Genomic DNA, 15,552 nt, shown 5'->3' with positions numbered 1-15,552 from the left:
CATTTTTTTTTTTTTTTTCATAAAACACAATTCGCATCGAAGACTTTCATTTCTCTTTCAATTTCGAACCCAAAATGAAAAGAATGAAAAAGATGCAAACGGCAAAAGCAATGAAAAAAAATATTGCGTTATGCTCACATATTATTATCCTGACATCAAGAAAATGTCAAGTTGAAGCCAATGACGAATTTGAGTGAAAAAAACAGATCACGCACGAAGTGAAACAATAGCAAAGATAAAAAGAAACTGATGGGAAACAAGAAGATTTTTTAACCGGAGATGAGGCATGGAGTACACGGATCTCTCTCTCTCTCCCCCTCTCTCTTATAAATACAAACTCACTCTGAATACTGTCTGCTTTGCTTACTTGCTGGCTTTGCCATCATTGTCTCATCGTTCGTGTGTCACAGCATACATTCATATATCAAAAGCATTTGAAGCGGAGCCGAAGAGGCGAATAAATGTGTAGATCGTTATGTTGTTGATTGTTATTGCTCGATACACATAGATCTCCACGATTGCACATTAAATTACATTACATTACAAAAACAACTACACCGTAATGTCGAAATAAGCTTTTCTAGCTGTGGGCATTGTTTAAATGTACACAAAGTTGTTATTTGCTTGTGCGATACGATTACCAATGAAAGTATCTAATTGAATTAAAATTGATATATCCAGACGGTATTGGTTTTCAGTGTATGCGAGCGAATTCAAGCGACTGAGCACAAGAATGAGGGCACCAACAAGGACAAGATAGACAATAAATGAAATTGTGTGTGTGTGCTTTCGGTGTTTCATAGAATGAACAATATGCTCATTTTGGCATATTCCCTTGAAGCGCTTCACTGTTTCAACGAGATTCTACTTCAAAACGAGCAAGCGATGATAGATATTTTCTCGCATTCGTTTGCTACAAAATGTTCATGGTGTACTTTCTATCACTTTTGCTTTCCCCGTGTTGATTTTGCCTCCATCTTTTTTCGCACTTGTGTGTGAAATGCACAACATACACACATCCGCGTACACACACACACAGAGAGAGAGAGAGAGAGAGATAGAGAGAGAGAGAGAGAAAACAGCACATAGATACGACGTATCTAAATAATACTTTGTGTGGTCGATTTGTGTTTTGAGCTGCGAAGACATACAGCCAAAAAGATCGTAGCATTTTACAGCCATACATACATTTTCATCTAAATTAACCGTATAGATTCGGTTACATCAAATAAGTTTTATGATTGGTGTGCCCGGAGCTATTTAATGTCTTAAAGAAAGGCGAAAGACAGTATCGCATCGTCATTGGTTGTTTCTCAACAACACCAAACTGATGAAGAAGAAAAAAACCGAGAAAAAGACGAGATACACAACGTATTTTGATGCACACCCAAAGTTGGAGTAGCGTTTGTTAGACAAAAATTCTCTAATACAAGATTTTATCTTCAATAAGAAAATAAATATTGCTGGTACAAGAGGCAACATCGACAGCACTAATAACAGACTGGAAAACTTTTCACCAACACATATACACACATACTGAGGGGGAAAAATGGCTTGGTCTGCGTATCGCTCTCGCTTCTCAATTGATCTCTCTTCGCTCAGTCTCTGTTATTTGGCGCTTTTCACACCCGCTTTTTTAGTGCTCATATCATTCCAGTGGAAAATACTTTACTAACTATCACAGCATTAAAATGTTCGACCTCACGTTCTGTGGACCATCGTTTCATTAGATATATATTCTTCATCGTTTTTATCGCATAAGAAAAACGAATAATGTGTGGCTGGCATTCGGTTGCATGGACTGTCCTTTTTCACTCATTGAAATTTTCAACAACTAAACGGAAAACAACAAACGAATAAACCAAAACGATATATAAGACTCTTATAATAAGAGATAAGTATTTCACATATATGTAATGATACATACATAATGATTTACTTTATTGGAAATATTTGCGTAACTTTTGTCGTGATTGTCGTCTAATTTTCAATAGATAATTAAAAATAAAAAATGAAAGAGAATCTGTGATAGAACTGCTTACTATCAACCTGATTTGCTGTTTGCTTGTCTAAAGACTTGTCTATTGCCATCTTGTGCAAGATACATGTGTACATCTACAGAGAGAAGCAATCGTCTTCGTTTTCTTTCTATTCGAAAAGTTTAATATATACATTTTCAGTTTGTTTCTTCCCAATTTCCGCCATTCATTGAGAAAGATTTCGATCACATCGACATTGAAGTCATTGATTCCACTCTCACTCCATTTCTATTTGAGATCATTTTGTCGTCTCTATAGAATGCTGATTGAAAGCAGAAGCGCCGCAAATATTAATGCATATACATATAAGCTCTGCAATCACATCGTCTGTGATTCGAAAGTACAAATTCCTTGAAATCCAATAGACCATTGGACTAAAACAAACGTAATCACAGTTCTAGCAAAAAGTCACGTAGATTGTACTCATAATAGATCATATATTGTATGTTTATATGTATGTGTGTCTATGCGCGCAAACACACACACACATACACCAAATACGGTAGGAGAATCCTACTCCCAAGAGTAGTTAGCTCGATACTACTCTATGCCGCTCCGGTTTGGGCAACAGCACTGACGACGAAAGCAATAAGGTGAAATCTTGCAACCACATACAAACTCAGCGCACTGAGAACAATAAGTGGCTTCAGGACGATATCAGACGACGCGGCATTAGTCATAGCCGGGATGATGCCAGTGAATATACTGGCTGACGAAATGTGGAGAATCTACAACAGAAGAACCCCAGACAAATGCGAATATAAACGCATCAACGAAAGAGAAACATCGATGGCCAAATGGCAGACTCTATGGGAGACCGCAACAAAAAACCGATGGACTCATAAACTAATACCGGCCATTGAGACATGGGTGAATCGAAAACACGGAGACTGTAGTTACCAACTCACTCAGTTCCTTTCTGGTCATCGGGGGAGCTATCGAAAATACCTCCACATGTTTAAACACGAAAATTCTGCGGCATGTCCAATCTGCCCAGAACAAGATGAAGACGCAGAACATGCAATTTTTCACTGCATTCGTTTCGCAGAGTCGAGAGTACACATCCCCCCAAGGGTGAGTCTCCTAGTAAGTTATATGCTCGAAACGGACGAGGGTTGGCAAAACACCCTCAATTTTGTCACAAATATACAAGAGGAGCTCCGCATAGCGGAAAAACAACGGAGAGACAAGCATAAAATTCTAACCATCCCTGCGATGTAATACCTAATGGCAGTTCGGCGGAGAGAGTGGTAGAAGAGCGTGCAAGAGTGTGGTTTAGTACGTAGGCGCTTTTTCAGTCGGTGAATAGTGCATGCTAATCGGTCATCTCACCATTGGTATCTTTGGAAGATTCCACATCCGGGCAAAAAGCCAAAAAAACATACACACACAGCCATATAATATATGTAATACAAAAAAATTAAATTCAAAAGTGATACATTTTCATTGAGACGCTTGTGGCTAATCTAACCGAGTATCACTTGAACATATTTCGAATGTCATTAATGTCCGAGATTTTCGCTCATCCCAAGACAGCAACAAAAGCACGCCAAAAATGCAACGAACGAAAAACAGAAAGAGAAACAAACTTTCACAACTCAATCATCGGGGAGTCGAAAGAATGAGCTTATCAATGTGTAAAAAAAGTTTTTTTTATCCCCCATCAAAATCCCCATAACAGATATTAACTGACGCGTAAGTGAAAATTTATTCACAGTCAATACAAATGTATCGGCGCTTTCTTCGCGGTTGTCTTGCGCCAGTACAGTCACCGTTTATGTCGTCGTTCGTCGCCGAAAGAAAAATCATTTTGTCAACGTCATTGATTCCAAGAGTGGCTAATTACAATTTTCGACTGCTGTCCCCGAAATATGAGGCCCGGCGACATTTTTTCTCGTCATTACATATAAATGCAAAACAATGAAACACTCCGGCACACAAAACTGGAGAAGGACTCGATTGGCTTTACGCAATCTGACATCGGCCAAAAACTCATTATTATTACGATACGACAAACGTTGCAGTTTGGAAAATTTGCTTCATTTATGTATTGAGGGGAAGCTAGTGAAGCTAGTGATTTATTGGTTCAATTTTATTACTCATAAGATCCATGATGTAAAATATTAATTGAAGGTTTTGAAAATCTGTGTATAAAATATATGCAAACGACCGAAATTCTGCACACCGAAATTTAATTCTTGAAACCCGACTTTCATCATTTTCACTCGTTCGCTCTTGCTCTCTCTCTCTCTTTCTCTCACAAGCTCGACACCTCTGCCTTTGTCCCATATGTTTAAGCGTGGATAGAGCGAGAATCGATTCCAATTCATTACGATCGGCCACAAAATTAATGACAGAATGGGAATGCTGTGCTTCCGGTGCAAATATAGCTGCAGTTTATTTTACATGCAATATTTTATGGATCAATTCACCAGCACTTATTCGCAAATGCAGCAAAAATGTCTGGACATTTGCAATTCACCAGAAATTCTCCGAGTCTATTAATTGATGGTGCTGACGATGTAAAATCATCTGTTGGCACCAGCAAGCGCAATGTTGTACAGCAAAAACAAGACACACACACATTCTCATACCATCACCAACAAAAACAAAAAAAGGGAAAAAACGAGCACCAGAGTTGAACGCATTGCTTTTTTTTATTTGAATTCACAGTCACAGAGATGACACCGTTTATCAAATGGATGTGAATTTCGAAACCGCAATTTCTTTGTTAGTCGTCGTCATCATCACCATCACATTCCAAATCAATTGTTAGATCATGCTTGTTTGTGAGATGAGAGGCCAAAGTGCACATCGTTTTATGTTGTTGTTGTCATTGGTTTTTATAGTTGGAATTTTTATCATGAAACACACGCCAATAAATAATGATTCTATTCAATGAACTGGCTAATTAAATTTATAACTGCGAATTAAAAATTAATTAAAATACAAATACCAAACATAAAAAATACTCAAACAATCAACGCACGTATTTTAATGCGTTTTGTTAATGAAAATAATATTTTATCGCGTTTCCGATACTTAGCGTACTCATATACATTTCGATATGTTCTTTATTATAACAACAATTTCAATCAATTTGACCCATTATTATATCATTCGATAGAAAAATGGTCTTGTTTGCGACAAGTGTTTTTATTTCGTTCATTTTGCCACCGACTGATCTCTTCTGCTGGACGAAAGCACCATTTATTTTTCGCTTATCATGAATTTGTTATAAAAACGATGGTAGGAAAAAAAATGTTTTTATCTATAAAAGCCATTTTGATTTTATGCCTCATTTGAGCTCTCATTCAAATTCATCACACATACATACACACCAATACATATAGTGTCTCATAACTGATCCCTCAATTCATCCATTCACAATGACTTTCGTATTTAAATAGAACTGAACAAAACAAAGCAAATGTATCCACACATAATGGAGAATGAATGAGATGAGAGAGAAAAAAACATCAACCCTCCATCACTGTTTTAGATTGTTGCATTTGATTGATATTGACGAACGATAACATTATTCACAGCTTACTTTATTAACAAAAGCAATTTTTACTCTAAATGCTGTGAAATAACGTGATTTTCTAATTAAATTTAATTACTTTTTCTACTACGTAGATCAAATGAAGACTGCATTCAGATCAGAATTGTTTTCTCTTTGCGCGCATCACACTCTTTTTCTTTCTATCTACGTTTTTTATTCTTCGTTTGAGCAGAGAAAAAAAAAACAAAGAGAGAGATGAAAGTGCCTAGGTTTTGTCCATAGTTAAAACTGAAGTGGTGCGCATAAAAAAACGAAAAAGTGCCAACGAAGCTCACTTCAGCCATTGAAGTAAGCGGTATGTAAAGAAAAAAAGACGTAAAAAAGCGAGACATGCAATAGCATTCAAAATGAAATTAAGCGATAATTACAATCTCTCGTGTATTCCGCATCGGCGTGCTGCCCTTCCACCAAGTAATCAAAGGCGAGGGCCGAGAACCGACCACCTCACACCATAGTTGATATTCATTATCAGCTGATAATGGACGATTTTCTCCTTGTAATTTCACCCACAATGGACGCACTGCAAAATAAAAACAAAAATTCAAACATGAAATTGTCCTTTATATATATATATATATATATATGTAGAATAACAAAGGAAAAGGAACCGACAGTCTCAATGCAATTCAATGAATGAACGAACGAATGATAGCAACGAACGAATGAATAAATGAATACACAAATAGAATTGAAATTACGCAAATTAAATGCTTTTTGATTGTACTGTACCGATAAAAAACCATTACCAAAGTACACACAATGGATACGACTACTTTTGTCCGGTCCCACAGTTTCATATATGAATAGAAAGAAAAAGATAGAGCGAGAGAGATCGATTTGGTGTAGCATAGTCGCGTGCTTCATATATATTTCGTGTTTGCATCACGGATTCCAGGTTTGTGCACGTGTGCACGGCCAATTGGGATGAGAAAAAAAAATATATTTCGCTTTGGGCTAAAACAACACCGTAAATTCGATTGTCTATGATTATAATTGGTAGTGAATGGCATGCATATTTCAGCATTTACGCACAATTTGGTTTGAATTTATCAATTTATGTATTTATTTGTCGCTGCAAAGTAAATTTCAACAGAAATCACGCATTTTTGTAGTTTGGATGTATTTTTTTCTACTTTGCATTCACAAATTGCTTAATGGATGTGCTGCTCCAATTCAAGTGCACATAACACATACAATGAGGCCTAGGAGGATGCTCGTATACGTGATTCAATCTATTGCAAATAGCAGGTTTATTTTTTCTCTATGTTTCTGTTGTGCTCTTTGTTACTCGCTCACACAATCATCTTTTTTTAATCTCTCTATCTCCCTCTCTCACTTAATAAACCGTTGTGCTCATTTTTTCTTTCACTGTGTGGTATGTGTGCACACGCTTATAGTATTGCATGTTTTATCAGAGGAACGGCCAATTAAACTGAGTTATCATTACATTAATTGGTCGCATTAAAAAGAGCTTGAAAAGGGAAACTTTTATCAATTGCTCATTTTGTCCTCTGCATGCTTTTTTCTCTTCGTGATTTTTCGTACACTTACAAATGGAATATTAGATGGCGCATATGAGTGACCTGAGCTATGGGAAAATACATTTTATTCGAACCGTGTTTGTGTTCATGATGAGCCGCATATTTTTCTTGAATTTAATTTGAGTTATCTGTGCTTTTTTGATGCCAATGTGCCCATACACATATATACACACAGTACACTCATGCATACACGGCTCATTCTCCTTTAAGCGTTCATATAATCAATTCAATGTGCATGATGTCACCCAAAATGCTTTCACTCACTCTCTCACACTCTGGTAAAACCATTCGATTTGATGGCCAAGGCAACGGTAATAATATCCTGATGAAAGCTTGTCGGTGTGGATGAAATACTTTTTTGTTTGTGCTCAGAATGTTTTCGCCTCCCCCCTCCGAAAAACAGCAACCAGAAAAATTATGTGCACGATGCGAGAAAGAAGCTGAAGATGATGATGAAGAAAAAAACATTCGAGACGTGACGACGACAACGATGTCTCTCGTTGATGAGATATAGACGGTAGCAGTGAAAACGAATCAACAAATACAAATGATAGAGCACGACAACAGCAGCGCACACTGATGATAACATAGCCACCATCAAGCCGAGTTGAAGAGAAAAATCAGGCAAACACATGAATCTCGAACCAATATTTTATTGACATTGTATAATTGGAAAAGTGGCTTCCGATCAAGAGGAAAAAGTTATAGCCATGGAGAAAAGACAAAAATTTAAGCGCACCTGAATGCTTTTTGCTTTTTGTTTCTTTGCATCTTTCGCAAAACTCTGCATGTCTAGAATTTGGTTCGTTCATTTAAAGAAAAAAAACGAAATATTATTATTTCTAAGCAACAGTCTAAGCGAATTGCCTTCAAAAAAATACGTGCGCCCATTTAAGTTCTGGCATCATCACGACAATTCAAACAGTATGTGTTGAGATACGCATAATATTTCAGATTGGGAATGGTGTTTTCCATTATATGGCAACAATCATTCAAGCAGACGTTCGTTTTAAAAATAATATTATTATTTTTGGTGTTTGCGCCCCAGCTCTTGGAGTGCACGACGAAATGTGACGAAATGTACAAACATATTGGTGCCGAAAATTTAACAGGGAATTTTCGAAAATGACATCAAACATATTTGTAAACATGCATTTTCACACCGATTCTCATTGCCGAAACGTTGTATCGAGGTGCTGAATGAATATTTCCCTTGTTTGCTATGCTCTTGTGTCTTTTTTTTAAACCACTTTTTGGTTTTGTCGAGTCGTTAATGCTATTGTTTAACTGGTTTTCATGGTTGGCAATTCCACACTGCATAGTATTCAAACTATGCTAAAGCTTTCATTATTTTCATTCTTTTTTTTTATTCATTTAACGTCGTCGTCTTTCAACATGTTTTTTAATCTGCCATTCAATTTTTAATATAATACCGTTTCGGCGTGAAAATGGTGTTGGATACGAATCGTGTGTTACTTTTTAGGTTGCCTACTCGTGACACAAATGGCAGACATTGCCTTAATCGAAATGTTTTCTCGTAAATGGGTATGTGTTGTGCGTTCGTTATTCTCATTTTTACTTTGTAGCTTGTTTAAAAAAAAAAAAACTTTTTTCTTTGCTATTTCAATATCGTCAATATTTACGCGAATCACTTCGGCGCACATACTCATAACTCTTGACATATACAGAGAGCGAGCGACAGAGAAAGAGTGAAAGGCAGTGTAAGTGAGTGAACGCATATTTAAAAAGTGCCAAGCACATTGTTATTTGATGTGCCTTCTCTGTGCGCGCTCTTGTGAACATCATGGATATTGAAGCTGTTCTTGTTGCTGTAATTTGCTGGTTAATTTGGGGATGTGCAAGCTTGCGCTATATAAATTGATAGGATTACGTGACAACACATAAGTATACACATACGAAGCAAAAGATATTTGTTGAAAATATCCTATATTCATAGTTCGTTCTGTCGCTTGTATGTTCTCTGACTTGGCATGAGTATGTGTGTATTTTTTTGTCATTCGCTTCATTTCTTCATGTTTTGTCGTCTTTCATGTGAACGCGAATACATGTCATTTTACGTGGGCATGTTCAGTTAAATTCTCGACTGTAGTAGTTTCAGTACAAGAACAACATTATGCATTAATGATGAGGCAAATTGCGAAAAAAACGAAATCGTAAAAAAAATTCGTACATAGGAAAAATTTGAAGAAATATAAAAAAAGTTCGGTCCACATGATGAGCGGCAGGGAAAAAAGACAATCATATGACGAAGGCTACGACAATGATGAGAAAAAAAAACTTTCGACAGAAGAAAAAAATGGTTACTCCAAAAATGAAGTAAACTGCTTCATGTTAAAAACAGAAATGATAATGATAACGACAAACATGTTCGTTTATTTTGGTATTCGATGATGTTGACGGTGTGTGCACGCCGACAGATATATTTCGTTTGGTATGGCATATATGGTACTATCTATTTTATAAGCTGACTGTTGTTGAACTTGATGCTGTTATTTGTGTGTGATCGCTCCATAAAAAGTGATAACAGGGTAAGTGGGAACCGTTGCCAAAATAAAACCAGAGAATATTCGGGAAATATGGCACAATTATTATTATTTTTTTTTTTTCAAAATCAGCTCGCTTTCTCGGCATTTTGTCGGTTCAAACCCAAATAAAGAATAGATGAAATGGAGTTGTGAAAAAATATTACTTATGTTTGGATATTTATACTTACAATTCACATCCAACGTGATTGAACTGACGATCGGCATGGTAACATTATTATTTGATGCCTGACATGTGTATACGATGTGGAGCTGACGTCGTTCAATTTTTTGAAGATTAAGCACATTTTTTACACGATTCCCTGACAAAATGACAGATGTATCATCCAGTAGTGTCGTTTCGTGCCACCACGTTACGTTTGGCAATGGTCTACCTGAAAATTCAAAGAAGAAGAAGAAGGAGAGAAAAAGAGATAGATGGTATGAGAAATACAGAACATACATACAATACGTAAATATGTATAATGTAGTAAAGGAATGCGAGACATGTGAATGAAACAGAAAAGAAATTCGAAACGAGCATGCGAATTTGTGAGTGAAAATCGAATTGCAACTTCGTTGAAAGCATCACATTGATAACGGTTCAATATGGATTCAGATTGAAAACGTACGTCAAGTCAAAATCAGTTCACATATGTAAAAATACAAAAGTTAAGATAAAAAAAATCACCAACAACTACGACGACGACGAAGAAAGGAATATCATAAAAATTCGAAGGGAAGATAGCGTTCGATGAATAATGCAATAAACGCAACACGCAGCATCGTTTGGCAAAGCTTTCATAATTTTGGACTTTATTTTGTGTCGCTGGTTTTTTTGTTGTTCTCCTTATTCTCTGGATTCGTCGCAACTTGGAGGAAATGTGTGCGTGCGTATGGGTTTTATGTGTGTGTGTGTGTTTCAAATTCAATGGTGCCAAACGCGATGATGCCTTGCATGGCAGCTCTGCAGTTATGCGAACCCGAGCTCGTAAGCGAAAATGAGACAGCAATCACAATCAATCAAACCGAAAACGATGTTATTCCTTTCAATAAATTTGAATAAATGACAATTATTATCGCTTTAACTTGGGCGTAATTACGTTAAACAGAAAACCATAAAAATCTTCGATAAATCGCTTATTCGGTTTTCGATTTGTTTTTTTGTCGTTCGTATGCTGCAGCGCCAGCAGCAACAGCAACATTGCTGATCCATGCACTCTGAACACGACGGAATCTCATAAAAAACAGTGCTAAGTGAAAAGTTGAATGCGTGTACCGGCTGACAGCCACCAAAAGATAAGAAAAAAAAGGAGGCAAGTGGCGAGAGCAGCGAACACACATACACACACAAACTCACAAAAAAATTATCGAAAGAAAACAATGAACGTGTATTTTGGTGGTTGGAATGGGATCCGTTTTCGTTGGTTGTTCTTTTGTTAGTCAACGCTTTTTATGACTTTGACACTTATTGACAAATGTCGCATTTTCATTGCTGCCATAGCGCAAAACTTTCATCCATATGCATTTGCAGCATGAGGGCTTACAACATCCACCATCCGTACACAATACTTACAAATACATGACCACATTAACAAAACGCACAAAGCGTATGCATGCATGCGTCTACTGCTGCTTCGGGGTAATTTTATTAGTCGGTTACTTGGTGTAGAAGCTTTCAAATAGCGATTATTTCGTACATTGGAGCATGTTTTGTCACTATAATGTATTCCACCGAACGATTTTATGCGATCCATAGATACTGAACGCTGAACGCAATTTTATGTGTCACAATAGTTTCGCCTATTTTTCTCTGTCTTTGCTTTTGCTGTCTCGCCAATTTCAGTTTTATTGGCAAATGTTTTGGAAATCGTTAACGAAGAATATTCCTGTTGTGGCTGTTGTATTTTAAACACGTAATTTTTAAGATAAATATGGCATTTGGGAATGAAACGCTAAGCCGTTTTTGCACAAACGGAATATTGGTTTTTGTGGCAATAAGCATCTTTGACAATCCATTCCATTCAACAGAAAATAGGCGAGAATTTTTTTTAAACAACTCCAAACGAAAGTGAGCTCCACATTTTCGAATATGGGATTTCTGCGCTTGTTGTTGACGCTTATTTTTTTTAGACATGTTTTGCTTTCAATGCGACATTTACAACGATGACTACCGGGAAATTCATGACTTTTCCTTCTCCCTCTCTTCAACTATTACTCTCATTGTCATGTGTGGGCTTTCTATTAAAAATGTCACTCAAAATAATTTTAAATAATCATCATTTTCACCCTTCAGCTAAAACAACACGTTCATTTGGCAACTAAGTCCAATTTATCATTTTATTTCCAATGAAAATAACACGCGACAAACGAAGAGTTACGTAACTGTGAACCATTACATTTACGCAATTTCAACAGCGACCACGAAAAATTAAATAACAATAAACACCGAAATATTTCATCAAGACACCTCTGCATCTGAATGAATTACGCCAAGGTGAAATGGCCAACGTTTCATTCGGTTATATTGTTTTGTTGCAGTTTCATTTTGGCACTTTCATAATTCTATTTACCCTATGAAGTGCTTAAGTCGTGATAAACCTTATTTAGAGAAATCGGAGCAAAGAGAAAAATTGGCCAAAGCTTTCTTTGAAAATGAAAAAGAAATAAGAACCGGCACACGAATCGGCAAAACGAAAGAAAGAAATACATAATGAAAGAAAAAGCGAACAAACCAATGAAAAAGAAAAGATCTGTCTGAAGATAGTCATTGTGCAGATAATAATTGAAAAGATCTTATAAGTTGCAAGGAGCGGCCCACAAAAAAACCGACACATAACCGAATCGCATCAAAGAGAGAACGAGACACAACATAGCGAGTGTAAAATGAAACCAAATGAAAAAAAAATCACATTCGGTTGCCGAGAGTGAGAAAAAAAATGAACCGTATCGAAATGAGCAGAAAAAGTGTTGTGAAATAGAGTAGCCAAAAAACGCATGGAAAATAAAAGACGATGCGAATATATACATATATAAATTCGAGGGAGAGAGAGAGAGAACAAACACGAATTGAAAGCATTTCGAAATGAAACGATAAAATGTCGCCAACTAAATTCGGCACCCAGCCATCTCTCTACTTTATTATGGTTTATTTGAATCGCTAGTAAGCGTTACATTTTTTTAATGTTCTGTATTTTATTTCCTTTGCTTAACCATTTTAGTGCGCGTTCGCTCTCACACTCTTTATTACACACTCATCGCCTCGCCTCGATATAAAAATATTCGAGCCATTCGTTTGACTTTAACTATGTGCGATTTTATGTTTGCTGTATATGTTTGCCTGCATTTTTTTTTCTTTTTCGCATTTAAAAAAAATTGTTTCCAGTTTACTTTTTTTAGTTTTGAAAATACCCGATTTGTTATCGTGGTAGAGTTCACGCTTTGGCTGATTCTATTTGATTGTGTGCCTTCCGCGTGCGCATCGTTTTTCACACTTTTGCTTTATTGCTTTTTGGCCCCTTCCCATGGTTTTCTATTCCCGTGTGGAAGAAAAGTGACTGACCAATGACAGGATGTGAAGACTTCAAGTCTCATTGAGCCGACGGTGGCGCCACCAATTTCAAAGGGGACGTCAATGTAATTTAACAACTCAAATCGATACTAAACAGCGCGCCAATTTTAAAATTCGCAGTCATTTCCTCCCATTGTGACTGACTGACTGACTATCTGAAAGCAACTAAAAATGAATTTTGTTAGCTAAAACCGACTACCTAGTCGACTTTAATCGTTTATTTAACCTAAGCCTTCCAGATCGCCTGGATAAATCCGGGTTTGGCCCGGATACCCGGATATGGCGGAAAAACTCTGGATTTCTCCCGGATTTTTTACTGTTTTCTACGATTTTTTAACAAATAACTTCAATAATTTTGGATTTTTTTTTCTCTTCGAATGTGTTGATTTTTTTTATTTTTGATATTGACAAATCCACCTTATCAAAAACAATAGAAACATCATTTATTGAACTTACATTGAAAATCAAGTCATTTTTGTGGAAATCGAAATATATTTCAAAGATTTCCCGTTGCCAATATTTTTGTTTTGGTTGAAAAAATTAATTTTGCAGGGAGTCTCCCGGATTTTCAATTAACAATTTTCAGTTGCATCGCCCGTATTTCGCCCGGGCTTAGAGGAAACTCGCCCGGATAATCCGGACCGGATCGACAAAAAAAATCTGGCAGGCTTAATTTAACCAGACGACTTATTTGGGACGTTAGACGACTATACAGTCAACTATGATTAAAGTCGATTTTAGTTATACTTTGCTATATTCATATAGTCAAATAAAGTCAAATAAATCAACTTAAAATGACTCGATCTCAGTCGGCTTAATCTGAAAACGTCCCAAATTAGACGACTGGCTAGCCATTCAGTAATTTTCCACAAGGGTTTTCGTTTAAAAAAAATCAAAACACGAAACATTCTGTATAACAGTACACAAAATAAAAAAAAATAGAGGAAATGGCAATGCAGAACGTTCAAACTAATAGTAAATCTGACCACATTCAGCTGACATACGTACGATCTATGCAGAAGAATCTATTCAAATGCATAAAAATTGGAATGTTTTTCACAAAACGATTTTAAAAGATATATTCATGAGCGTGTGACGTCTAGAAAGTGTTTTGATTAAAGGACGTACAACGTTGTTATATTTTTCTTGGAAAAAGTTTTTCTGAAACGCTTAATGAAGAATACGTGTGTTTGTTTTATTTTTTATTTTTTGTATATCATATCAAATTTGTCGCATTGTCAGGCAATTTGCTTTGCATTCACTTAATTGACATTAGTTTGGTTTTGTGAGTTTATGTGTGTGTGCGTGTGGTTTTTAAATTATTATATTCTTTGCAGTTGTTGACGTTCGGCTGTTTTCACGATTCTATTTTATCTTTTGCGTTCAAAGCAGCTATAGAGTCATACGCAGCGAATAATTCTGTATGAAAAAAATATTTCGCCAGTTTTTCTCTTGTTTGCATTCGCAAAAGCTGATTGTTTGTGATTTTGCGTCAAGTTTGTCTTTCATCTTTCATCGCCAAACCCGCTCGTAGTTTTTTTTAAACTCATGCTCTTCATTCCCTTTCTCTGATAATGTAAATTTATCCCCTTTATATACAGCCACATTTTGGTTTGCTTCGGTTTTACTTCGTTTTCCTATCTGGTTTTCAGCGATTTTACTCAATTTTTTACTTGTGTGTGTGTTTTTTTTTTTTTGGCTTTTTGCCTGCATGTGGAATCTTCCAAAGATACCAATGGTGAGATAACCGATTAGCATGCACGACAACGTTTCCACTATCGATTTTAGCATCTTTGAGCACTCTAACTGCGGGGACTTCATCCCCTTTAGCTGAGACATAACCATTCTGTAGGCAGCGCCCCAGGGGTTAATGCCTCCGTCGTCACAGAGACGTTTGAGGCTCCTGGTCTTGCTTTCTTTGATGGCTTTCGTTAAGTCGTGAGCCGTTCTTGTAGGTTTGGACTTCTTCTTGATCTTTGAACTATGCATCGGGCGTGTAGGCATGCGGCCCTTTATCTTTTGTTTTCGTCGTTCCACCAGTAGCAGGGCGGTCTTTTCCCGTTGGTCGTTCGTCTGGGCATGGATGCGTCACATGCTGTGGTCACAAAATGCATCAGCTGCTTCGAACGGTTTTCTATGGGGCCTGGACTCAGGTTAAATGAGTCCATTATGTCTATTGAAAATATCGAGAAGAGAGTATGTCATTTTTGAGCTGAAAATATTTCAAAACGAGAGTATGTCTTTTGTCGATTGTGTTAATAGCAGAAGAGGAGTAAGTCGCATCACATTTAAA

The 15,552-nt window shown here is 36.6% G+C and overlaps 1 protein-coding gene across 7 annotated transcripts in view; it reads right to left on the bottom strand.

Moving 5' to 3' along the window:
- The window catches only part of LOC116342649 (nephrin-like), a 115,469-nt gene that overhangs the window by 59,244 nt on the left and 40,673 nt on the right, over positions 1–15,552 (bottom strand). For all 7 annotated transcript variants that reach the window (XM_031770350.1, XM_031770342.1, XM_031770392.1 and 4 more), the window contains 2 exons: positions 9,880–10,083; positions 5,973–6,124 (listed from right to left, as the gene is read on the bottom strand). In XM_031770350.1, the coding sequence (XP_031626210.1) occupies positions 5,973–6,124; positions 9,880–10,083 (356 nt within the window). The remainder of the gene's footprint in view (positions 1–5,972; positions 6,125–9,879; positions 10,084–15,552) is intronic.

This window comes from Contarinia nasturtii, unplaced genomic scaffold, assembly GCF_009176525.2.
Source record: "Contarinia nasturtii isolate CC-2019 unplaced genomic scaffold, AAFC_CNas_1.1 Cnas_scaffold_129, whole genome shotgun sequence".
Classification (NCBI taxonomy): Eukaryota; Metazoa; Arthropoda; class Insecta; order Diptera; family Cecidomyiidae; genus Contarinia; species Contarinia nasturtii.
Note: the sequence above shows the minus strand (reverse complement) of the source record. Positions and strands in the feature narration are given on the sequence as shown.